General features: G+C 44.2%; 2 protein-coding genes across 10 annotated transcripts in view; both read left to right on the top strand.

Moving 5' to 3' along the window:
• LOC147021654 (dual specificity protein phosphatase 22-B-like) overlaps positions 1-26,720 on the top strand; it is a 69,394-nt gene that overhangs the window by 25,890 nt on the left and 16,784 nt on the right. For 4 of the 9 annotated variants that reach the window (XM_085891845.1, XM_085891844.1, XM_085891849.1 and 1 more), the window contains one exon: positions 13,589-13,638. In XM_085891845.1, the coding sequence (XP_085747971.1) occupies positions 13,589-13,638 (50 nt within the window). Of the gene's footprint in view, positions 1-2,564; positions 2,648-13,588; positions 13,639-16,305; positions 16,354-18,779; positions 19,457-26,720 lie in introns of those variants that run through there. The other 5 variants (XR_015060878.1, XR_015060879.1, XM_085891847.1 and 2 more) reach the window with 3 other exon arrangements.
• LOC147021655 (uncharacterized) overlaps positions 19,902-26,720 on the top strand; it is a gene marked incomplete at its 5' end in the record, with an annotated part of 9,054 nt that continues 2,235 nt past the window's right edge. The window contains 2 exons of the mRNA XM_085893519.1: positions 19,902-20,254; positions 20,996-26,720. The exon at positions 20,996-26,720 is cut by the window's right edge and continues 2,235 nt beyond it. Of these exons, the coding sequence (XP_085749645.1) occupies positions 19,902-20,254; positions 20,996-21,470 (828 nt within the window). The remainder of the gene's footprint in view (positions 20,255-20,995) is intronic.

The following is a 26,720-nucleotide window of genomic DNA, read 5'->3' as shown; positions in this document are numbered from 1 at the left end:
TCCCAGTGTTTCCCCCTCTGTGCCCAGTGTTTCCCCCTCTGTGCCCAGTGTTTCCCCATCTGTGCCCAGTGTTTCCCCATCTGTGCCCAGTGTTTCCCCATCTGTGCCCAGTGTTTCCCCATCTGTGCCCAGTGTTTCCCCATCTGTGCCCAGTGTTTCCCCATCTGTGCCCAGTGTTTCCCCATCTGTGCCCAGTGTTTCCCCATCTGTGCCCAGTGTTTCCCCCTCTGTGCCCAGTGTTTCCCCATCTGTGCCCAGTGTTTCCCCATCTGTGCCCAGTGTTTCCCCATCTGTGCCCAGTGTTTCCCCATCTGTGCCCAGTGTTTCCCCATCTGTACCCAGTGTTTCTCCCTCTGTGCCCAGTGTCCACCTCTGTGCCCAGTGGGTCCCCCTCTGTTGATGGGCACATACTGGGGCACATACTAGTATTTGATGGGCACGTACTAGTGCTCATTGATGGGCACGTACTAGTATTTACAATTATGGTAACAAAGCAATAAAATCAATGTATAAGAAAGGCAATGAAAACAGCTTATTTTTAATTCACTATTTCGTTGTGGTGGTGGTGGTGGCCAGCTTAACTTAACTTAACCCAAAGCCAGCTTAACTGCCGGGGTAGCTCTCATTTCTTGAAGCGTGACTGTGTCGCTGATGCAGTGCCTCTCTACCAGTACTGTATGAGAAAAACTGTATGAGAAATACCGATTTCAATTAATAACAATATTAAAATAACATCATTCATAATAAAATTAAAATTCATTGCAAACTCTTTAAAAGCTGTCACGTGGTCAATAGTTTTTCCCTAATTAGTTTTCAATATCAATTAAATTACTATTTTTTGTAAACAAACAACATAAATCAATGTTTTGAGGGGGGTAATCTGAAATCGTAGTGGGTAGGATGAAATCGATTTCAAGCTACCCCCGGGGGTAACTTGAAATTTTTACACCGGCACTCCGGGTACAATCGGCCCATGATCGAAGTGAGTCCTCCCGCGCCGGCACTCTCGGCTAAACGTCGTTCCTGACAGTCCAAGACGAGCCATTTGTTGACACTTTCTCTCCATTTATCCCATCTTACAGACGTAGAACGTTTGACTTCTTCGTTCGCTCCATTGTCCTGGTGAATAATACACGGGGGAGCGTCCTCACTGGCCATGTTCATCAAAAATCGCAGATCAGCTGCCGGTGATTTCCTTCCTGCAGGAAACTGCCATCTTGGACAACTTAGTTGGTCACATGACAGTCTGACTTAATTTGCATACGATGTCAGCCGATCTATTGGCTGTCGAGGCGTCACGTGGCACACACATGATCCGAGTGGAGAAAATTCAAATGAGAGAGAACGTGGGGAATGCATCGATTTTCAAGATGAAAATACACAATAACTGCAGCTATTTGAGTGGAGAACTTTTGGATACGTATATATTTGGATATATACTATCATATTATCAAGGTTTTGTCTACCTCCCCCCCCACCCCCCCACCCCCCATGAGTGGAACGAAACTTGATTTTCAGGCACTTTCTGAGCCATGGCTGATGCTCTATTTGGTACCAGGTTTCTTCAGAGAATCCTTGGCTATCGCTGGTCAGACTTTGTGTCCAACGAGCGGTTGATGAGAGAGACTCAGATGAGATTTGTTACCTGCATCGTCCATGAATGTCAGCTGCGGCTGTATGGACATGTAGCTTGTTTTTCCTGACGCTGATCCGATTCACCAGATTCTCTTAGCGAGGGAGTCTCGTGAGTAGAGGAGGCCAATGGGCCGACCACGTGCCTCATGGTTGCAGCAGGTTGACCATCATCTCAAGGGGATGGGGATGGGCCAGGAATCTGCCTGGGGGATGGCCAGATGGAGGCCCCTGGAGTACTGGCGGAAAGCAGATGCAGCAACGCACTGCTCCAGCGCATGCTCGCATTCCTGACCTGGCCACCTGATCTGAGGAAAGATGTGGCTGCCATAGAGAGGGTACAGCATAGCATAACGGTATTAGAATGATTCCAAGCCGAGATAGATTATGCTATGAGCAGCAGCTGAAGGAGACAAGACTTTATACATGAGAAAGGAGGTGATTGTGAGGAGATCTAATGGAGATATTTAAGATGATGAAGAGTGTGGACAAGATAGGTGCAGTGGAGTTTCTCAGCAGAGTGGACAGTGTCAGGACCATGGGCCACAACCCGAGGGTAAAATCATGATACTTAGAACCATATTGAGGCAGGATTATTTCAATCAGAGGGAAGTTAATGCATGGAATGGTCTTATAGAAAGGGATAGATGGGTTTAAATTGGAATTTGATATGTACGTGGATGCCTTGGACATAGAGGGGTATGTATATATTGGCAAGACTTGTAGGTGGCTTGTGTGCGGATGGCTGATGGTTTCGGTGGTTAGTGTAACACAGGCATGATGGGCCGAATGGCCTCCTGCACCAAAGTTCCGTGTGTGTGTGTGTGTGTGTGTGTGTGTGTGTGTGTGTGTGTGTGTGTGTGTGTGTGTGTGTGTGTGTGTGTGTGTGTGTGTGTGTGTGTGTGTGTGTGTGTGTGTGTGTTCGATTTTAGACTCCAAAGACAGAGAGCAACTGAGCAGAAACAACATCACCCACATCGTGTCGATCCACGACTACCCAAAGCCTGAATTGGCGGTAAGGAAGTTACCAGCACAGTCGGTATTATCTCAACCTTTTGCACACAAAATTACTCTTGAGGTTTTGCGTGGCAGAGATGTGTGGGCTAATTATTACTAATAACTTGCAAAGAAGCAATAACTGATTAACGTCAGCATCGAGACAAATTCCCAATCGCATCTGCAATCAGGCAGTAGTATCACAAATGCACTCCGTAAGTATTTATTTTCATCATATGGTTAGACGCCATTGCCATTTCATTAATCTCTATTTTTTATGGGCATTGCAGCCAATCATTGACAATACGAAAATGTTTTGGCCGATTTAAAAAAAAAAAAAAAGTATACGGTTCTTTTGTGTAACAGAGGATAGGGGAGAGAATGCATAGCATGTGAATTGGATAGAAGAAGGGAGAAAAGGGAAAATATGGTCGAGAGAGGATAAGGGTAATGGGAAAACAGGGAAACAGGATGTATGGGAAATAAAGGGGGAGCAGAATGTCAAATTCTGTGACTTGCTGCAGGTACCATGTAAACCTGTACTCACCTGTTTCAGGTACGAGTTGTTGGCAACGAAACCATCTCCCCCACCAGGTTTCTTGGTGAGGAGGGTGTATGGATATGGACACCCAGCAGGATGAAAAACAAAACCTGTCAAAGGGCGGAGGAGCTCCTTGTGAGCCAATGGCCACCCATATTTTGTGCCGAACCGTGTCTGCGGATGTCCTCCTGCAGTTGGGTTACTTTTTTTTTAAGGAGATTGGTGGCAGGATTTGCACTCTGGCCACCGTAAAACCCTTCACTCCACAAAACACAAGAAAAACGCACAGAAAATTGAAAACCCACTCCGTGGGAGTACCTCCTGTGCAGTTGACCTTCACAGGGCAGCTCACCGGTTGACACAATTGAGGCAAAGCCTTTGGGACCCCCATTCTTTGAAGATAGGAGGAATACCATGGGGTAACATTCTCGGGTCAGATTGTGGTAGTGTGTGTCAGGGTGGTGCTGAGGTGTCGTCCACCAGACGGCCCTCTCCTTGGGTTAACCTGAGGTGGTCCCTTTGGGTGGGTGCTTGGAATGTACTACCCCTGAAAATGGATGATCACCTGTCTCTGTTATCATCTGAGCTCAAGCGTTTGAGCATCGGTGTTGCAGCACTCTCTGTGGTTCAGAGACCAAATCGTGGCGAGATCATGGCGGGTGGTTACACCTACTATTCGTCTCGTCACTCTGATGGTTCCCGTGCCCAAGGAGTTGCTGTAGCTGTGTGCAATAAGCTGACTCCAATGATAATTGAGGTAACACCGGTCAATAAGCATGTTATGAAACTAAGGATTCGTCACTCCTTGGATGTCGTTTCTCTGGTCTCTGAATTTGCTCTGATCTGAGTGATCTAACTGTGAAGGACGCATTCTATGCCACACTCGAGTCTGTGGTTGATCAGTGCCCCAGGCAAGATACTCTTCTCGTCTTGGGGGGAATTTCAATGCATCGACTGGACCTGATGGCGATGCTTATGAGACGTGTGTTGGTCCCCATGCGTCAGGAACTGTGAACCAGAATAGTAGCAATTTCCTTTACCTTGAAAGAAGTGATGGACTTTGGGTGGCTGGTTCATGGTTTCAGCGCCCACAAGCTCATCGCGAGACTTGGTATTCCAACGCTGGCATTGTGGCAAAGGAGATTGACCATGTGCTCATTGATGGTCGCTGGAGGATGATCAAAAACTGCAGGGTCTACTGGAGTGCTCAGTTCCTCAATACTGGCAACAGGATTGTTGTAGCAACTCTGAAGTTGCACCTTGAATCCCAGAGAATGGTACCATCCCAGTATAAGCTGGTTGTTGACAAGCTCAAGGGTGAGAGGGTAGCTGAGGACTTTGCGAACAAGCTGAGTGGGGATTTGGGGGTCTGGGTGCTTTGGGTAATCTTGAAGAGTTGTGGAGTTCCTTCAAGACAACCATTCTTGATGTTGCCGGTGGATGTCTTGGAACTCACTGGAGGGTGAACAAGAATTTTGTCTCTCAAGGGACACTAGATATCATTGACCAGAGTTGCAGGGCCAGGCCAAATGGTAGAGCTGAGCTGTTCAGGAAGTTGAGACGTTAACCTGTACGTGTGCTGAGGGTGGACAAGGAGGCCTCTATGTGGGGAATCTGTGTTGGGGGGAGGGGGGGTAGAGCATCACCTGTGATCAAGTGATTCTTGTCCCACTCACAGGGGAATTTGCGCATTGCGGTCCTCCAAGCCCATCCCTTAATGTCCTGCAATTAGAGCGGAGGGTGGTGGGCTCCTGACAGAGGAGTCCGAAGTGAAGTCCCACTGGGCCGGTTACTTTGAGCGGATGTACAAGGCTGATCTACCAGCTCTTGAGATGGATGTCAGGGGTGTTACTATTCCTCTGGAAAGGGAAGGTAGATTGCCAAGAGTGCAACAACTACAGATGGGTGACGCTGCTCTCAGTGCCAGGTAAGGGGCTTCCTCGGATAATTCTTGTTCGGCCTCGCCCCCATCTGCTTGGGCACCAGAGCCCAGAGCAGTCAGGCTTCACACCAAAGACGTCAACGATTGACCGTATCCTTGCTCTTCGGGTCCTTACCAAAAGCAGACGAGAGTTTCGGCAGGGGCTGCTTGCAACCTGTGTTGATCTCTGCAAAGCGTTTAATCTATTGAATGGGGACGCCCTCTGGAGGATTCTTGGTCTTCGTGGGGTGCCACCAAAACTGATCAATCTGATGTCTGAACGATACTCTGGTACTGAGAGTGCTGTGAGATGTGGTGGTACCATCTCCGACTTATTTCCAGTTGTTACTGGAGTTCGTCAGGGGTGTGTACTGGCCCCCACACTTTTCAGCACTTGTATTAACTGGATTCTGGGGGCGATGTCGGAGAGATCATGTTGCGGTGCATCTTTTGGGAATGTAAAGATCTCTGATGTTCATGTCCCAGATGATGCAGTCATCTTTGCGGAGACTCTAGATATCCTTTTGGGGGCCCTTGAGACACTGAATGAGGAATTGGAGCCACTGGGATGACGGGTTTCCTGGGTCAAAACTAAGATCCAGGATTTCAATGACATCTTGGATGCTGCTATTTTGTCTGTACCTGTTTATGGTGAGGATGTTAAGATCACGGAGAGATTCACTTACCTTGGCAGTAAGTACAAGTAAGTAAGTATTCATGTCTCTGTGAGCTGTGAGCCAGATGTCAGGACACATCTGGGTCAGGCCTGGGGAGTCATGGATTCACTGGATCATGGGGGTGTGGCCCTGTCGGTACCTATGCAGGAGGACGAAAGTCTGAGTCTTCAGGTCCTTGGTGCTTCCATTCTTGGTCTACTGATGTAAGACTTGGACTCTGACCTGGGATCTGAGATGGAGGCTTCAATCCTTTGGTAGCAGGTCTCTTCTGGGAATCCTTGGCTATTGCTGGTCGGACTTTGTGTCCAACGAGCGGTTGCTGAGACTCAAATGAGATTTGTTACCTGCATAGGCCGTGAGCATCAGCTGCGGCTGTATGGACATGCGGCTCATTCTCCTGACGCAGATCCTGCTCACCAGATTCTCTCAGTGAGGGAGTCTCGTGAGTGGAGGAGGCCAATCGGCCGACCACGTGCCTTATAGTTGCAGCAAGGTTTATCGGCATCTCAAGGAGATGGGGACGGGCCAGGCATCTGCCTGGGGAATAACCAGACGGAGGCCCCTGTAGTACCGGCGGAAAGAGGACGCAGCAACGCGCTGCTCCGTCTCATGCTCCCACACCTGATCTGACCTGAAGGTCAAAAATTCGCCATTTTCAATGTATGATGTGAAGATTAACCTTAATGATGGGAAATAGATATGGTTTCATAAAACTAGAAACGTGGGATATGAGGTATTTTTAGTTGTTGCATTTGTGTATGTAAAGGTATAACATCGGTTTGCCTGTTTCGTGTTCCCGTGTATATCGATACCTCACGATGCCTGGAAACCCAGGTTCAAATCCTGTAACTCTATGTGTTTGTCTCACTAATGTCCTGTAATGCTGGACTTCCTAAATGGCGTGTGAATGCTCACGAGGCCTTTCGGGCACTGTACGTGCATTTTCAGTGACTTACTTCTGCTTTTCAGTGCACTTTTAATTTCGAGGTGGTTAACCTTAATCGTTGTGTTCCTGCTTGTCACGGTCGAAGCACACCACAGCAGTGATTGTGAATCACCCTTAAGCATTAGCCTGACCCTTTTTCCGAAGGATCGGCCTCTTCTCCCTCTTACCATAAAATCGAAGAGATTTCGCCACATCGAGTGTTTTCTTTGTATCCTGAGAAGCTGGGCGAATTCCGTGCATGAGATGATAGCCCAGACCCATCTTATATTGTCGAGCCGAGTCCCTTGCACAACGTAATTGTTTTTGCGGCCTTTACAAACCACGGTTAGGCTGAAAGTTGCAAATTAATGGCATGGCCGCAAGGAACGCTGGGAAAAAAATGGCGTAAAAATCGACGCTTCCGCATGGTTTGCTGGTTCACTGTGCCTCACCGTGACGTTGGAGCGAGTCGAGATCAGCACCATCGGTGAGAGGATTATTAGTCTACGAGCTCAGCCATTCTGGGGTACCTCGGTGCTTCCACGGGCGGCTCCAGAACCATTCAAATGAGGAACCCGGTTCGAATCACGCACTTTAAGGTCATTTAAAAATCACATTTAAAACTCACGGCGCTCTGTGCGGTTATACGGCGCTTCGCACGGTTTATATACAGCGCTATTCACACGAAACCTTCACAGCGGCTCATGATCCTGACAAAGAAAGCACCTGGTTCAAATCTCGCATATTCCAATTTGCATTTCACACACGCGGCAGCTCAGTGCCGGCTGCAATCGTGTAGTGCTGCTCACATGGAACAGTCAACGTGGCTGTGTGGATATGGTCGCTCGGACCAATGACCTATCTATGACGTCATTTGGGGCTATCCTGGACTCTCTGTGGGGACGCAACGAGTCGCTGACATATGTCCTGGGATCGTACGTGTCACTCGTCCTGCACGCTGTCAACGCCTCCGTGGGGGTGATCGAGGGTATTACAGCATATCCCGAGATCATATTTTGCACTCATGAATTACGGTGTGACGATGAGGGTGTACAAGCATTCCTCGTCTCCCATGCGACGACCAATGTTCAGGACTTTGCCACCCACGACAAAACAACCACGGTCACATGACATGCCGCGTTGAATGGCGCACCCTCCCGTAGCGAGGATGAGGGTGTACAAGCATTCCTCGTCTCCCACGCCATGACCAATGTTCCAGGACGTTGCCGCACATGAGACAACGACCTCGATCACATGACACGCCTCGTTGAATGGAGCACCCTCCCATCTTCACGGCACGCAGCACATTTCACATCTCTTATCCTGCCTTTGCCTCCCCTGGTTTACTGGGGAAACAAAGGCAGGCCATAAATGTGGCATCGTCGCACGCGTAATAGGCGCGAGTGCTTCATGTGACGATTTCTCGAGCACGCAAGGTAGATGAACCTCATGACGCACATGTGACTAAATTACTCACACTGTCACCGTAACACTCGCATCGACAATTAACCCCCCCCCCCCTGCAGAGGACTGTTATGTATACATTATTCGTTTGGTTCTCGGACCACAAAATAAATTACATGACATTTTGGCATCTATTGCTAAAAGAAGAAGTCTGTGTGGTGTGTGGTGTGTGGGGCGTGATCCACTGCCGTCACTAGCTAATTGCATAAACTGAAAAAGGTAGGAACTCGACACCACGGATCCAAGAATATTTCTTGTATTTCTGTGTCCAATTTGCATACAGATGACCCACACGTGACATGGGCGTGGTTTAAAAAAATACATGGGGGCATGGTTATTATACTGGGAGCATGGTTAAAAGCTGAGGGGCGTGGTTACAGGGATTAGTGACCATGGTAACACCTGCAGCTTTGGGGACAAAATGGAACAAACTTGCGAGAAGAATGGACGTGTGCATGAATGCACCCAGTTCCCACTCAATCCCCCCCCCACCACCCCTCCCCCAAACAACATTGCAAACTTCCATTAAATAAATCACCAAGCCTGCCATGTTCACACAAGGTAATCCCACAAGGTTCAAATTCCACTCAATGTCAGCGATGGTCGAGGTATGGGGTTTGGGTAGTACAAACCCATCCACTGTCTGAGCCTTGCACCAATCCACATCGTCTGGAGTACGGGTTTGGGTTAGTCCGGGCTGAATATCTCAACTTTTTAGATGAGTTGAGAAAGTTCTCCAACTCTTTCATTGTGGAAAGGTACACCCTTTCTCGCAGGTTGTTTTCAAAGCCTTTTCGGCTTCGTATCAAAGCTTTGTGAGTCATACCATGGAAGAATCCTTGTCTCGTGTGCGCGCGCGCGCACGCACACACGCACACACGCACACACGCACACACGCACGCACGCACGCACGCACGCACGCACGCACGCACACACACACACACACACACACACACACACACACACACACACACACACACACACACACACAATTCACCTTAACATGCCTGAATAAACATTGTTGCAAAGGGTTTCTGTGTGTGCGTGCCGAGCATTGTGGGGTGGGATGTGTCATTTCTAAAGTCGCATATTCATGTAGAGACTACACCAATGGCTACTGATGTCTGTCATACAGGTACAATCTCCTCCTTGTGCTTTAGAATCTCAAATCACTCGAAACAATCTACTATATAAATGGCAGTCCTTCTGTCTGTGTCTGTCTGTCTGTCTGTTTTTTGTGACGAATAAGCTCCTAGAGCAGTGAACCGATCTTGATGAAACTTTACACATATGTGGAAGTAATATTCAGCTCCAGGATGCGCTAAGTGGCTCTCCATAAAAATGGAAAAATATATATATATATAAATAAAATTTCCATTAGAAAAAAAAATGGCTTTCGAATAGTGCGCCGGCGTATTAATCATAACAAAAGGCTTCATGATTAAAAACGCTGGGGTTTTTTGAAATACAAAATATTCGTATTCGTTGACTTTTTAAACATACACATTCTCCTGTTATTTGAATTCTCGAACTGCACGCGCACGGCAACAGCGAACTGCTGATTGATCTGCTCATGAAAGAGCCGGGCAAGCGGAGTCAGCTGCAGAGAGAGAGAGAGAGAGAGAGAGAGAGAGAGAGAGAGAGAGAGAGAGAGAGAGAGAGAGAGAGAGAGAGAGAGAGAGAGAGACAGACAGACAGACAGACAGACAGACAGACAGACAGACAGACAGACAGACAGACAGACAGACAGACAGACAGACAGACAGACGTCTTACTGCTGATATATCTGCTTATCTACTATATAAATGGCAGTCCTTCTGTCTGTTTGTTTGTAACCAATAAGCTCCGAGACCAGTGAACCGATCTTGATGAAACTTTACACACATATAGACCTAACATTCAGCTCCAGGATGCGCCAAGTGGCTTTCCATAAAAATGAAAAAAATATATTTTTTTTAAAAAAGGTTTTCGAATAGTGCACCGGCATATTAATCGTAACAAAAGGCTTCATGGTTAAAAACGCTAAAGTTTTTTGAAATACAAAATGTTCGTATTCGTTGACTTTTTAAACATACACATTCTCCTCCTGTTATTTGAATTCTCGAACTGCACGCGCACGGCAACAGCTAACTGCTGATAGATCTGCTCATGAAAGAGCCAGGCAAGCGGAGTCAGCTGCAGAGAGAGAGTCATCTTACTGCTGATATATCTGCGCATGAAAGAGCCAGGCAAGCGGAGTCAGCTGCAGAGAGAGAGAGAGAGACAGACAGACAGACAGACAGACAGACAGACAGACAGACAGACAGACAGACAGACAGACAGACAGACAGACAGACAGACGTCTTACTGCTGATATATCTGCTTATCTACTATATAAATGGCAGTCCTTCTGTCTGTTTGTTTGTAACCAATAAGCTCCGAGACCAGTGAACCGATCTTGATGAAACTTTACACACATATAGACCTAACATTCAGCTCCAGGATGCGCCAAGTGGCTTTCCATAAAAATGAAAAAAATATATTTTTTTTAAAAAAGGTTTTCGAATAGTGCACCGGCATATTAATCGTAACAAAAGGCTTCATGGTTAAAAACGCTAAAGTTTTTTGAAATACAAAATGTTCGTATTCGTTGACTTTTTAAACATACACATTCTCCTCCTGTTATTTGAATTCTCGAACTGCACGCGCACGGCAACAGCTAACTGCTGATAGATCTGCTCATGAAAGAGCCAGGCAAGCGGAGTCAGCTGCAGAGAGAGAGTCATCTTACTGCTGATATATCTGCGCATGAAAGAGCCAGGCAAGCGGAGTCAGCTGCAGAGAGAGAGAGAGAGAGAGAGAGAGAGAGAGAGAGAGAGACAGACAGACAGACAGACAGACAGACAGACAGACAGACAGACAGACAGACAGACAGACAGACAGACGTCTTACTGCTGATATATCTGCTTATCTACTATATAAATGGCAGTCCTTCTGTCTGTTTGTTTGTAACCAATAAGCTCCGAGACCAGTGAACCGATCTTGATGAAACTTTACACACATATAGACCTAACATTCAGCTCCAGGATGCGCCAAGTGGCTTTCCATAAAAATGAAAAAAATATATTTTTTTTAAAAAAAAGATTTTCGAATAGTGCACCGGCATATTAATCGTAACAAAAGGCTTCATGGTTAAAAACGCTAAAGTTTTTTGAAATACAAAATGTTCGTATTCGTTGACTTTTTAAACATACACATTCTCCTCCTGTTATTTGAATTCTCGAACTGCACGCGCACGGCAACAGCTAACTGCAGATAGATCTGCTCATGAAAGAGCCAGGCAAGCGGAGTCGGCTGCAGAGAGAGAGTCATCTTACTGCTGATATATCTGCTCATCTACTATATAAATGGCAGTCCTTCTGTCTGTTTGTTTGTAACCAATAAGCTCCGAGACCAGTGAACCGATCTTGATGAAACTTTACACACATATAGACCTAACATTCAGCTCCAGGATGCGCCAAGTGGCTTTCCATAAAAATGAAAAAATATATATTTTAAAAAAAAAAGGTTTTCGAATAGTGCACCGGCATATTAATCGTAACAAAAGGCTTCATGGTTAAAAACGCTAAAGTTTTTTGAAATACAAAATGTTCGTATTCGTTGACTTTTTAAACATACACATTCTCCTCCTGTTATTTGAATTCTCGAACTGCACGCGCATGGCAACAGCTAACTGCTGATAGATCTGGTCATGAAAGAGCCAGGCAAGCGGAGTCAGCTGCAGAGAGAGAGTCATCTTACTGCTGATATATCTGCGCATGAAAGAGCCAGGCAAGCGGAGTCAGCTGCAGAGAGAGAGAGACAGACAGACAGACAGACAGACAGACAGACAGACAGACAGACAGACAGACAGACAGACAGACAGAGACAGTCAGTCAGTCGCCTAACTGCAAATAGAGCGTCACACCGATGGGCGAGAGAAGCACAAAACTCACGTTCCAGCTTTCTTGGTCCGGGTTTTGGCAGGACATCGATAGTTGCCACTGCTGCTTGAAACATTGAGTGGCTCAAGGCCGCCTTCAACTATGACCTCTCTGAGGATTACGGCAGCATAAAGCCTTCCTTCCATAAATCTGAGGAATAAAAGAAGCCTTCCCAATTTTCTCCATACAACTAATGCCTCAGTCTAACTAGCGTGAGGAAAATAGGGCAAATTTCCCGGGTATTCCCGGGTACTTCAGCGAGTAATTCATAAACAGCACTCAGGAAATGCTTAAGGAATATTTTGTTGTTGTAAAATGCCTTTTACATGCTTTCGACCAGTGTTTCTCAAGGTGGGGTATTGCAATATTTTGGTGGGGCATGAGGATTCAGAATTGATGAATCAATATATGATCACTTTCATGGCTTTGCACTTTCAAATTTTCAAATTTTCCCTTTGGCAAGGGAAGTATTGATAAATTTTCCATCATCTTATTTAGTCGAATGTGGATTTAGTGTTGTTACCGATTTGCTGCAAGCTAAGAGCAATCGACTGGAAATCACGAAACGTGGTGATTTAAGGCTGAAACTGACAAAATTGGTCCCTCGAATCAAACAAATCTGCAGCCAGCGTTAAGGGCAGGCTCACATTGAAGTGAGTAGCAATTGAATAAAATTTGCAGTAAAGTTTTAATAAAGCCTTTTGAATACATATGTAGTATATACTGTAGTGTTTCCAATCATGGTGGGGCGTACGATTTTTTTTGAAAATCAAAGTGGGGCGTGGGACAAAAAAAGGTTGAGAAACACTGCTATAGAGAGTATAAAGGACCGATCTACAAATCTACAAACAAGATGCTCACTGACCATTTTCTCCACTTATGAGTATGTTGTCTTGTTTATAACAATGGGCTGACCTGTTCGTGTTTTCCCACTTTGAACCCCTGGCCCAAGATGCAGATTCCATCATCTGCGTTTTCCCATTGTCCACTCATGTCGTCGTCACTTATGTTGAAATATACTGATATCTACTAATGTATTTGTCTCCAGCATGTGGTAAATATACAAGCTGAACCATGAGCCTCGGATCACCGGCAAACAAAACTTCTTTCAATCCCAGATAAATATGTCATTTGGAAGAAAATATTTTCTCTTCCGAATTTATGCATGCTTGTACGACATTGAAAAATGGAAGAAAACAAACAAACAAAAAACCTTGGTGTGTCTTAGACTATTGTGAGTTTCTCCTTCGTAAGACTTTTTGAATGCTCCTCGTAGAAATGAGAAATATTTTTGAAAGATTTACTTTTAAAGGCCGTACCTTTGCAAAGAACAATGCAGCTCGACTGGATAGTTTGGAGACATTTGATGCAACTCATTGTCAGATCATTTGAAATCTTGGTAATGATTTTCAATACCAATGACCGATATTAATACCTGTGTCATGTGTATGTTCTGTTTTATGTTACAAGGATATGAAATATCTCTGTTTGAATGCTTCTGACTGCTCTTCTCAAGATTTGTAAGTAAAAAGTGATTTGTATTTGATGACCATTGCATTCCCGTTATATTTACAATAATCTGACGGTGTACATTATGCAATTGTTTCCAAAATATTTTACTTTGCAAGAAGGCTGTGAGGATTTAGCCTTCAATTTATTCTGTGCTTTGCTGTTCGGTGGATAATTTCTTTAAAATCCATCCTGTATTGTTCAACGTTCATAGCATTTTGGGACCATTTATTTATTAGGCACACAAGGGGTGGAGGAAAAAAAAAAACAGTGGAGTGGGAAGAATAAGAAAGTGGAGAGAAAGGAATGTGGGGAACTTTAGAAAGAGCAGAGAGTAAGGGAGGGGGAGAAAAAGGCATTTATGGAGCACATGGGGAGGTGGGAATATAAATTCAATAATTTCTGCACCCAATATAAATAGATGGTTCCCAGTGGAATTCTAATTATTAATTTTTTAGACATTTGAGATAAATTTATTTTCAACACTAATTGATCTTCTTTACATCATTCGTTTAAAAAATTTTATATATATATATATATATATATATATATATATATATATATATATATATATATATATATATATATATATACATACATACACAGTATATGGACTACATTCTTATGGCACACCAAGTTCTTTTTTTTTTTTTCAAACATCTAATGTATTCCATGTCCTATACAAAACTTTATCACCATCACACTACAAAACCCCTGATGCTCTCTGCCATATATCAACCCACGAAGCTCTGCACCCTCTATGGATGCCTTGGTGCCTCATATTGTCCTTCATGATTGAATGCAAAATCTCATAAGGCAAGATGCTGAAAGGAGTTATGGTGAGGAAGAAGTGAATTCAGGCTAAGAAGAAGTGACTAACCAACTAACCACCCATCTTCACCTTTAACCACTCACCCTAGCGGCAACACTGCGTTTACAATAATGCCTTGGTGCTGGACCCCCACTCAGAAGGGACCATCCATCCATCCATCCATCCATCCATTGGGATCATACTCTGTGCAGATCGTTGGTGCTCCGTAAGCAGTCTCCATGGCTATTGGGAACAATCCTGGATGGGATGCCACTCCGACGCAGGATAACAGCAAACTGGCACTCATTTTGCCAACCTCGGAAGGATGACAGGCAGAGTCAACCCCACCTGGTATTAATTCAACAGCCGAGGGGGATTTGAACTCAGGACCCTAGGATCCCAAGCCCACCACCCGAGCCATTAAGCGAACACCAGGCATAGAAGGGACCCATAATGTCCAAAATTGTTTTTTTTATGAACATGGAAAAAGGCAGGCATAGAGAGGAAGTGCAGTTGAGTCACGCCCTGAGACAGCAGACGTCTATCGCCTGCTGATTGATTTCTTACTTCATTTCCAAAGAATGTCGTGCATTGCATGTGTCGCGATGCTTCCCGACTAACTGTGCCACATCATCATCTTTTTGTCATTTACACTTTATTTCTGCACTGCAGTCATTTCCTGGCAGGGGTTTTTGGGCAGTGGGGTGTGGGGAGGGAGGGGGTCAATGGGCCCCACAATTAGTTTTGGTGTCAGGTTAATCCAACCCTTACCAATGGCTATGACTAGGAAGCAAGCACCTGGTTTCATACATTCTCAGTCCCATTCTGGTTCACCCTCTACTCCATCTGCCTTTATCACTGCTTGCAAGAGGTAAATACAATCAACTTTGAATATAAAGCAAATATGTCGTTTTTTTAAACCCAAAACCTATAAAACAAAAATAAATTCAAAATCATTCTTTTTTTTTTGCTTTTGGTTTCGAGAGAGTGGCCACTCATAGTCCTGTTCAGGTGGTCAGAATTGTGTTAATTGAGTGTTTGACTAAATACGTGTATTGTATCCCTTTTTTTTTTTCATGACAAAGCACATGGAACATGGCTTCGTCAATATATAAACTCTATTACAATGTCCCAAAATATAAATAGAGATTTTCTTTTGACCTGAAATAATTATGGAGAGTGAGAGATTTAGTATTTTTCTACTTCTAGTATATTTAGTATTTCTAGTATTTCGAAGTAGTAAGCTTCAACCAATGTCCCTGCAGTAGTGACACAGAGGTTATTGCCTGCACCATACCCTACAGAACATCGGTGCTGTCAAAGCAGTTTCTTGGCAAGGATTATACTCGGTGGTTTGCCATTGCCTTCCCAGCGTTGTTTGACCGTGCTCTGTCATTTTAAAGATGCCTGGTGTTGACTTAATTGTTAGGGTGGTGGGCTTGGGATCCCACTCGGCTGTTGAATTAATACCAGGTGGGGTTGACTCTGCCTGTCATAGTATCCTGTGTCGGAGTGGTGACCCATCCAGGAGTGTGCCCAACAGCCCAGGAGACTGCTTAGGCAGCACCAACGCTCTGCACAGAGTATGGTCCCAATGGATGGATGGATGTCATTTTAAGTGCAGTGTCAAGCAAGGAAGCAGCACGGGCCATTGTTATTTTTCAAGTCTTTAGTGTGACTGGATGTTCTGGAGTGGATGCTCCAAACATGACACCACAAAAGGAACAATCATAGCTTCTATTTTGCTCGCTTGAAGCCAGATGCAGAAGTTCTTTCCCCACTGAAATAAGATGAAGGCTGGAATTAATCTTGGGGAAAATCAGCCTCAACCAACTTTGTGAATATAACACGGCTTTGTTTGTATCAGGCAGAGAGGGGAAGCACAGACAAGTCACATCCTGAGACAGCATACCTGGTATGGCTATCGGCTGCGGGTTGATTGTCTCACTTTATTGCATAAATTGCATGTCTCGCCTTTCGTGTTGATAGTTTCCCACCAATACTGGGTTTATACAATGGCACCAAAGAAGTGCCTCGGTGCTGGGCCCACACTCAGAAGGGGGTCCAGAATGACCAAATTAATTTTTTTAAGTATACACATCGTGAAAAATTTCAACGAAGAACACATATATATATATATATATATATATATATATATATATATATATATATATATATATATATATATATATATATATATATATATATATATATATATATATATCGAAACGTGGAGTGTTACCAGCACTCCGCTGATCCCCACTGGACACAGTCCTACACCAAAGCGTCACCTCCAACACAGAGGCCTTGGCCCGGTGACTCTGTCAAACAGACAAAGATTATGTGGTGAACATCAGTTAAACGTCAAACGGAGCCACTGATCCGGATGTCAGGCTTATTTGCCTTCATCAGTATCGCACACCAATAAATATCTAATCAATGATGACCACATTCGTAATTTATACATCACTGACTGTTACGGTGAGCATCGCCTGGATTATATCTTGCGGATTATGTCTCACTGGGCCGAAGCCTCTGTGTTGGAGGCGACGTTTTGGTGTAGGACTGTGTCCAGTGTGGACCGGGGGAGTGCTCGTCACACTCCACATGTTTCTATTTTCCCACCGATCACATTACGTGCCTCCTGATTGGATGGTTTGCATTAGTGGGAACAATCGTCTGGGTGGCAGACGGATGGTTGTTCTGTGCGGATTATGCACTTTTACCGTGTGAGACATAATCCACGGCGATGCTCACCATAACAGTCAGGAGGTGTGTGTGTGTGTGTGTGTGTGTGTGTGTGTGTGTGTGTGTGTGTGTGTGTGTGTGTGTGTGTGTGTGTGTGTGTGTGTGTGTGTGTGTGTGTGTGTATGTATGTATGTGTGTGTGAGTGTGTGTGTGTGTGTGTGTGTGTGTGTATGTATGTATGTATGTGTATATATATATATATATATATATATATATATATATATATATATATATATATATGTGTATACAGGTGGTGGATAAAAACATAGAAACACCTCGGTGTAAATAAGGGACACCAAGCAACAGCTTCCCACAGAGATGTGTTCCATGTGTTAATTAAGCAAATATCATCCCAGCATGCTTAGGGTCATGTATAAAAATGCTGCACAGGCCTGGTTTCCTTAATCATGGCTGCAAAACATCCACAGAGCACTTGTGGCCGTCAAGTGGTTTGACCATGACACTGATGTTGTCCATGTCATGGCCTTCTGAGTCACCAGATCTGAACCCAAATGGTCATTTATTGGATATTCTGGAATGACACCTGAGACGGTGTTTTCCACCTCCATCAAACAGGTGTGAGTTGATCGACTTTGTCATGGAAGAATGGTGTCGCATACCTCAGCAAAATTCCAGGTGCTGGTGGACTCGATGCCACGGCGCATACGTTGACAATTATGTCAAGATGAAATTAAGTAACAATAAACCAAAGCATTTATATGGCACCAATGAAGCCATTCAAAGACCATGACCTCAAAATGAAACACAACTGACTCAGCAATCTTGCGATCAAAGTGGAAACACAACTGACTCGACAACTCGTAACAATTGTTTTGTTAATAACTCCATTGACTTGAGAAACCCGAGATGAGAATGAAATGCAATCGATTGGAAAAATGAACATATTTAACTGTGTTCATACGGTACCACTTGTTTGTGTGCTCTTTTTGCACACGTGACCGTTGTGGTTATAATAGAGAGAACAAAGAACGGTCCCTTCATGCACTTCCAGCTCAAATATCACCAGATCCAAATGACCCAAGTCGGCATTAAAATCAGAGCAGGATCATTCAGCCTGAGAGTAATTGACGTGCAACCTCCCAAAGTACATGAGAAGTATCAGAACATAAAATTGCAAATGAACAATCGATCTCTTTCATTTAAACAAATAACTCCTTACTATTCTTTTATTCGAACAACAGATTTTTTTGATTTTTTTTTTTTTGACAGGATCTAAGACTCTTAGTGGAGCTACGACACACACACACACACACACACACACACACACACACACACACACACACACACACACACACACACACACACACACACACACACACACACACACACACACACACACACACACGTCGGACGAATAAACAAGACACAACACAGCCACTGAGCTTAGGGGAGGTGCCGCCACTCCCCAGGGCACCAGTTGTCTGTCTACCAGCGATGACGCCACAGTAATGGCACCAACTTTCTCACCACACTCATTTCCTCAGGAGGAATTTCCTCCTCCCATGGATTTGGGATTTCTTATTTTTGTTCCCATCCCCCACCAATCGTCCATCTCACCCCGGGGGCAAGCAGGGAGCAGTGATCTACTCACGAACATTGCTGCATCCCTTCCAACACTGACACCCAGTTCCTCTGCAGTGCCACATACGGGAGTCAGGTGATTCTCCAAAATTGCTTCAAGTCATCCTCCATTCCTATACCTGGGACTTTTTTTTCCTGTCCTCATTACAAGCCATCCCCTACCTCTGCACATGTACTTGCTGTTGGAATGGGGAATATAGAATCCTTTCTCCAGTGTTATTGTATCGGGAAATGTACCCAAGCAATATTTATTGTCCAACAAAAAATGGCAGTAACACATATCTTTCTGTTCAATCGACCAGACAATCACGTCGTAATACCTGAGCAGAAGTGTAGATCACATGGTGTCTGGGTGAGATCACGTGACCTGCCGTGCAATTTTATGAATTATGATACGGTGCAACAGGAACAATTCAACTCGAACTGCATTGCTGTCATATTAACAGGCAATAACCCATTGGAAAATATGACTGTTCTCTCTCTCTCTCTCTGTCTCTCTGTCTCTCTGTCTCTACCTCTCTATATCTCTATACCTCTCTATATCTCTATATCTCTCTATATCTCTCTATATCTCTCTATACCTCTCTATATCTCTCTATATCTCTATATCTCTCTATATCTCTATATCTCTCTATACCTCTCTATATCTCTATATCTCTCTATATCTCTATATCTCTCTATACCTTTCTATATCTCTATATCTCTCTATATCTCTATATCTCTCTATACCTCTCTATATCTCTCTATACCTCTCTATACCTCTCTATATCTCTATATATCTCTATATCTCTCTATCTCTCTATACCTCTCTATATCTCTATATCTCTCTATATCTCTATATCTCTCTATACCTTTCTATATCTCTATATCTCTCTATATCTCTATATCTCTCTATACCTCTCTATATCTCTCTATACCTCTCTATATCTCTATATCTCTCTATATCTCTATATCTCTCTATACCTTTCTATATCTCTATATCTCTCTATATCTCTCTATGTCTCTATCTCTGTATCTCTGTATCTCTCTATATCTCTATATCTCTATATCTCTCTATACCTCTCTATATCTCTATATCTCTCTATATCTCTCTATATCTCTCTATACCTCTCTATATCTCTATATCTCTATATCTCTCTATACCTTTCTATATCTCTATATCTCTCTATATCTCTCTATATCTCTCTATGTCTCTATCTCTGTATCTCTCTATCTCTATCTCTCTATATCTCTATATCTCTCTATCTCTCTATCTCTCTATCTCTCTATCTCTCTATCTCTCTATCTCTCTATCTCTCTATCGCTCTCTATCTCTCTCTATCTCTCTCTATCTCTCTCTATCTCTCTCTATCTCTCTCTATCTCTCTCTATCTCTCTCTATCTCTCTCTATCTCTCTCTCTCTCTCTCTCTCTCTCTCTCTCTCTCTCTCTCTCTCTCTCTCTCTCTCTCTCTCTCTCTCTCTCTCTGCAGCTGACTCCGCTTGCCTGGCTCTTTCATGCGCAGATATATCAGTGTCTCTCTCTCTCCCCGTGTCTCTCTCTCCCCGTGTCTCTCTCTCCCCGAGTCTCTCTCTCCCCGTGTCTCTCTCTCCCCGTGTCTCTCTCTCCCCGTGTCTCTCTCTCCCCGAGTCTCTCTCTCCCCGAGTCTCTCTCTCCCCGAGTCTCTCTCTCCCCGAGTCTCTCTCTCCCCGTGTCTCTCTCTCCCCGTGTCTCTCTCTCCCCGTGTCTCTCTCTCCCCGTGTCTCTCTCTCCCCGAGTCTCTCTCTCCCCGAGTCTCTCTCTCCCCGAGTCTCTCTCTCCCCGAGTCTCTCTCTCCCCGAGTCTCTCTCTCCCCGTGTCTCTCTCTCCCCGTGTCTCTCTCTCCCCGAGTCTCTCTCTCCCCGTGTCTCTCTCTCCCCGTGTCTCTCTCTCCCCGTGTCTCTCTCTCCCCGTGTCTCTCTCTCCCCGTGTCTCTCTCTCCCCGTGTCTCTCTCTCCCCGTGTCTCTCTCTCCCCGTGTCTCTCTCTCCCCGTGTCTCTCTCTCCCCGTGTCTCTCTCTCCCCGTGTCTCTCTCTCCCCGTGTCTCTCTCTCCCCGTTGGAATCTGTTCCTCATGGGTGACATGTCTCTCTCTCTCTCTCTATCTCTCTCTCTCTCTCTCTCTCTCTCTCTCTCTCTCTCCCCGTTGGAATCTGTTCCTCATGGGTGACATGTCTCTCTCTGTCTCTGTCTCTCTCTCTCTCTCTCTCTCTCTCTCTCTCTCTCTCTCTCTCTCTCTCTCTCTCTCTCTCTCTCTGTCTCTCTGTCTCTCTGTCTCTCTGTCTCTCTGTCTCTCTGTCTCTCTCTCTCTCTGTCTCTCTGTCTCTCTGTCTCTCTGTCTCTCTGTCTCTCTGTCTCTCTGTCTCTCTGTCTCTCTGTCTCTCTGTCTCTCTGTCTCTCTGTCTCTCTGTCTCTCTGTCTCTCTGTCTCTCTGTCTCTCTGTCTCTCTGTCTCTCTGTCTCTCTGTCTCTCTGTCTCTCTGTCTCTCTGTCTCTCTGTCTCTCTGTCTCTCTGTCTCTCTGTCTCTCTGTCTTTCTCTCTGTCTATATCTCTCATTTATCCCCCCCCCTCTTGTTCTGCCCTACTGTCAATATGTTCTCTGCTCCCCTCTGTCACCCCACTCTTCCATGAGCCTAGACTTTTTATATGGAAGAAAATTAAATAATGGTCTTTAATGTTTGCCTGAACAGTTGGTTGCATGTGATAATGCTCAGCAGTGTTCACCAATGAACGGCCATTTTGAACATGCTGCACTGTTTTGTGCACACAACTCTATGAAAGGCATGCATCACCAAATTATGCAGAGTCTGCTGCAAATTTCAACTGGTTTGATGTTCTCTTTGCCAAGGAACTTCAATGATAAACCTCTAATCCACAGCACACATAACTACGTTGGCCACCACCTTGGTATTTTTTTTTTCTCGGAATGCTTTGACCATAGTTGGGTCTTCTTCTTCCGTATGTAGCACATAGCTGCGGGGTAGCATTACTGGCTGAGGCTGTGGCTGTGCCACTGATGCAATGCCCTCTGCAGGTTTGAGCAGGAATTTGGCCAGGGTGCCGGCGATGGCTCGCCTCCTCGACGAGAAAGATACTGTGGGATCTTTAATGTCCACCAAATATTGCTGGTAGATGGGACACCTATTTTTATTTTTGTGTACAATGTTAGGGCTCATGGAGGACTTCAAGCAAAGAATGGATCAGGACGTAACAGAACAAAAAGAACAGTAATAAGACAGGGGGGGGGGGAACACACCAACAGCATGGATGAGGGATAAAACAGAGGAAGATGAAGAAATAAGGGAAGTGGGGAAGAATGAGGGCTCGGGGAGGACACTTGGGGTTTAACGTCCATCCGAGTGATGGCACACACATTGATGAATCGCCCTGACTGTGAAACACCAGGATGACAGATTAAAGCTGGGCCGAGATTCAAAACCAGGCGAGACGGTGGAGAGGTGAGTGTGGTTACGTCTCGGCTCTCCTGCCAGCTCTCTATCATTGCTGTCACTCCCTGTATAACTTGCTCATGGGAGACAATTTCATTGCTGGACTATTATATTTCCTTACTCTGTAAATGCATGTCCACATCACCCTTGTATGGCCCAAGTATTTTGATCAGAAAAAGCTCTATTTTTTGTCCTTTGCATGAAACAATATACAACAGAACACCTAACCTACCTCCCGATAAGTACTCCGATTGTTACCCAGCCTAAACAAATACTTTGCATTTAGACTATTCGCTTGAAATATTTGCAGAAGATGTTCTGGTCGTGTTATTAAATTGTGGAAGCAAAGTATAATCAATGTTTAGTCCACAGAGTGGATGGGGTTGTTGAACTGGTACATGTACATGGGAATGAGGGGGGCAGTGTGCACACATGGTTGGATGGTGAAGGGGTTAATTGTCAACTAAACTTTCAAAATGATTGTTCATTGCATCACACTCAGCACCATTACAAAAAAGGTTAACGCAGGTTTGTTACTATATTCCATTAAATTTATACTTTCTCATCCTTGGGTTCGAATCCCGACCCAGCTGTAAACTGCCATCCCGGTGTTTCACAGGTAGGGTGATTCCTCATTGTGTGTGCCGTGTCTCGGATGGACATTAAACTAGGCGTCCTGGATGCTGCCATTAGTTGGTGGACATGAAAGATCCAACTGCGTCCTTCACGCAGAGTTGGCGAGCTATAACTGGCATCATGGCAAAAAAAATTACAAATTCCCACCCGAACCTCGCGTTCCCCCTGTCCTGAGGGAACAAAGTGCAAAAGGGTCAACCCCCCAAGGGGTTTACTATGCCCCTTAGCTGGGCATCCAGATGAGTAGTATAAGTAGTAGTTGTAGTTGTTCTCATCTGGCTTGATTGTAGTTTTTCCTGTTTCATCTGAGAATGTAACATTGTAAATCCTTGTCAAAATACTGGGAAGGAAAGTTAGATTTTTTTATCTTGCCAAAACGAAGTTTTTGCAAGATATGTTAGTCAGCTGGTATGTTTTTTTTTTTTTTGTTTCTTTGTTTGTCTGTAATCACGTATAAAAAATTCTGCAGAGCACAGTTATCATTGGAAATTTTTGTAACTTCGCATATCGGAGGCCTATAGAGGTCCCTTTCAGCGCACAAAATTTTGAAGGTCAAGGTCACTTTGTCGCAAATCAGGGGAGTCGACGAAACCCTTATTTTTTGAGTAATTTTAATCGAATCGTCTCCAAACTTTATGGGAATGTAGTATATGGTCTGGCGCTCAGCTGATTAATTTTTTGTGGCGATTGGCCTTGACCTTCATGGTTAGCGCCTAAGGTCAAACATATTTGACCCCAAAGTCAAATTTTCAAGTTTTATGAACCATATCGTGTAGTACCTCAAATTGAACACCTCGACGAGTGCTTTCTAGATATGTCAAGCTTGAGACATTATGACGTCATTTGGTGACGTTATGAGGCAAACACATATTTTTCATGGTTACTCTGAAGAACGATTCTCATCAGAATCTCTCGTAGGCAGATATTCCTCAAGGAGTCGCTCCTAGTGGATAGCAGCTCTGTTCACCTCAGTGTGACCTTAAAAGAAGTCACATGTGGTCACCTTTTGGCAAGATACGGGTCACCCTGCGGGTGACATTGGTTTATTTTTTATCGATCAATCACTCGATTTTAATAGATCACAATTTCAAACTTATATTCACGAAACTTCACCACATGGTAGAGTTTGTCATAAGAAAAAAGCCTATTGTTTTTAAGGTCAAAAGGTCAACATAGTCCCAAGGTCAACAACTAAGGTGGTATTTCAAAAATCCTCAATTTTCATCTGATTGAGTTGAAATTTGAAGATTTATATTTCAGGCCATTGAATTCAACCAGCCAATTATTTTTGAGGTCAACATAGGCCAGATTTCTAAAATTGTCAATTTTCATCCGATTGACTTGGAATTTGAAGAGGAGTTGCATATTTGGTCATTGAATTCAACCACCAATTATTTTTGAGATCAAATTTGTTTTATGGATTTTGTAAGTATCGTGCTCTGCATGATGTCGTCTTCTTGTTTGTCTGTTTGTCTGTGTGTAGGAAATCTCAAAAAGTTGTGGATGGATCCAGATGAAATTTGGTGGGCAGGTTGGGTGTGTGACATGGACAAACTGCTTAGATTTTGGTGACTATCTGGGTTTGGATCCGACTATTAGAATTTTTTAAACTGATTCTTTACCATTGAGAGATAGCGCCAAAAATTATAGATAACACGATATCTCAAAAAGTTGTAGACGGATTCAGACGAACCTTGATGGGTACGTTAAGCGTAGGACAAGGAATAATTAATTCAATTTTGGTGAAGATCCGAATCTGGATCCGGATCTGATAATTTTTAAAGTGAGTGCCAACTGTAAAGTTTGGTGCAGGAGGAATAATGGTCTGAGGATGTTTTGCATGGTTCGGGCTCAGCCCCTCGTTCCAGTGAAGGGAAATCTTAACGCTACAGCATACAATGACATTTATAGACTATTCTGTGCTTCCAACTTTGTGGGAACAATTGGGGGAAGGCCCTTTCCTGTTTCAGCACGACAATGCCCCCATGCACCAAGTGAGGTCCATACAGAAATGATTTGTTGAGATCAGTGTGGAAGAACTTGACTGGCCTTCCCAGAGCCCTAACCTAAACCACATCGAACACCTTTGGGATGAATTGGAACGCCAACTGTGAGCCAGACCTAATTTCCCCCGGGACCATCTCCATATTAATGCCCATGATTTTGGAATGAGATGATGGAAGAGCAGGTGTCCTGGCCATGGAGGGAGAGAGAGAGAGGGGGAACAGCATAGAGCTATGAGATTGATTCCAGGGAACAGCATAGAGCTATGAGATTGATTCCAGGGATAGCAAGACAAAGGTATAACTAACATTTGAAGGAGACAGGAATTTATACATTTGAAAGGAGGCCATTAGGAGGGGATCTGATGGAGATGTTTCAAATAATGAAGGGTGTGGATAACATCGGTGCAGTGGAGTTTTTCAACAGAGTGGACAGTGTTAGGACCAGGGGCTATAGCTTGTAAAGAAGAAAGGACAGTTATAAGGCATGGGTCTTTCAATCAGAGAGTTGTTAATGCATGGATTTGTGTCCCCGAAAAGGTAGTGGCAGTGCAGGGGGTGGATAACTTTAAAGGGGATTTCGATAGGTACCTGGAGATATTGGAGATGGAGGGGTATGGCTGCATGGGGATATTGGCAGGACTTGTAGGTTGCTTGTGTGTTGGTGGGTGATGGATATTGGAGTTAGTGCATTGCAGAAATGATGGGCTGAATGGCCTCCTCCTGCTCCAAAGTTCCATCTGTGTATCCTTATGTGTAACTTTTTTAAATGCTTGATCGGCCGTTAAGGAGAGAAAGGGACACATCATCTATTTTGTTGCCATTTTAGAAGATATGCTTTCTTCTGTAAAAAGTAAAGCTTTGATGACCTGGATATTGTCACAAATGAATTGCCCAACCCCAAAACCCCATCCCAGCACATAAAAAACATTGAGTGAGAATGCCAAAATATGAGTGCTTTTGGGGTTTTGTGTCAATCTTAGATATCTCATGATTCACCAAGGATGCCGAGGTGATATCATCCAGATTCTGATTCTGCAATCTTAAAATTTAGGGGAAACCATTTTAAAAAAAGAACTTCAGACTTATAGTATTTTATGGTTGAGCTCAAAATCTGGCTTTGGAATCTGGACTCTAGGTTATAGTCACCCCACGACAAGCAGAAACTTTGTGTAGGCAACCCATGCACAATGGCCACCTCCTTTAAAATAATATAATTTTGAACATCTTTGATTTAAATGCAAAGGATTGGCTTTACTTCCCCCCTTCTGAACTGCAGATAGAGATCTTTGCACGATCGAGTCAACGTTTCCCAGGCAAAAATGCTACAGTTCAAACTATAGTATATGAGAGTACTACTCTCATATACTATAGTTGGTAACAGGTCCTACTACAGTAGTCTAAGTTGATAATTACTACAGGAAAGGAATGATATTTTTGCCCAGGGTTGATTCCCAAACCAACTTGAAGCTGTCACGCTGGACTGCTAAAAAAAAAACAGTGTTAATTTGTCTATTTCGGACATAGTTTGATATTCTGAGCATCTCCGGGAGGTGTTTAACGTGACGGATCGGTGATCGCTAATCACTTACCAAGCTCGCCATTCCTCATCAACCATATCATTGGAGTACTTCCTTGAGTGCTCAACAACAGTCACTGAATACTGTATATCAATTGACTTGAACAAAGTTCAGGGCCCACTCGCCCACATTTGGCTCTGCATTGTTCTGCAGTGCATCGGGGGTTGGCTGCTCGCTGAAAAAGTGCAATTTTATTTTACACCAAGTTTCTGCTTTTTGTACGATCTTTCATTCTATGACCCGTTAC

Source organism: Eptatretus burgeri, chromosome 8 (assembly GCF_056783735.1).
Source record: "Eptatretus burgeri isolate ZD-2024b chromosome 8, Ebu_testis_v1, whole genome shotgun sequence".
Lineage (NCBI taxonomy): Eukaryota > Metazoa > Chordata > Myxini > Myxiniformes > Myxinidae > Eptatretus > Eptatretus burgeri.
The sequence above is the reverse complement of the archived record's forward strand: the minus strand, read 5'-3'. Positions and strand labels throughout refer to the sequence as shown.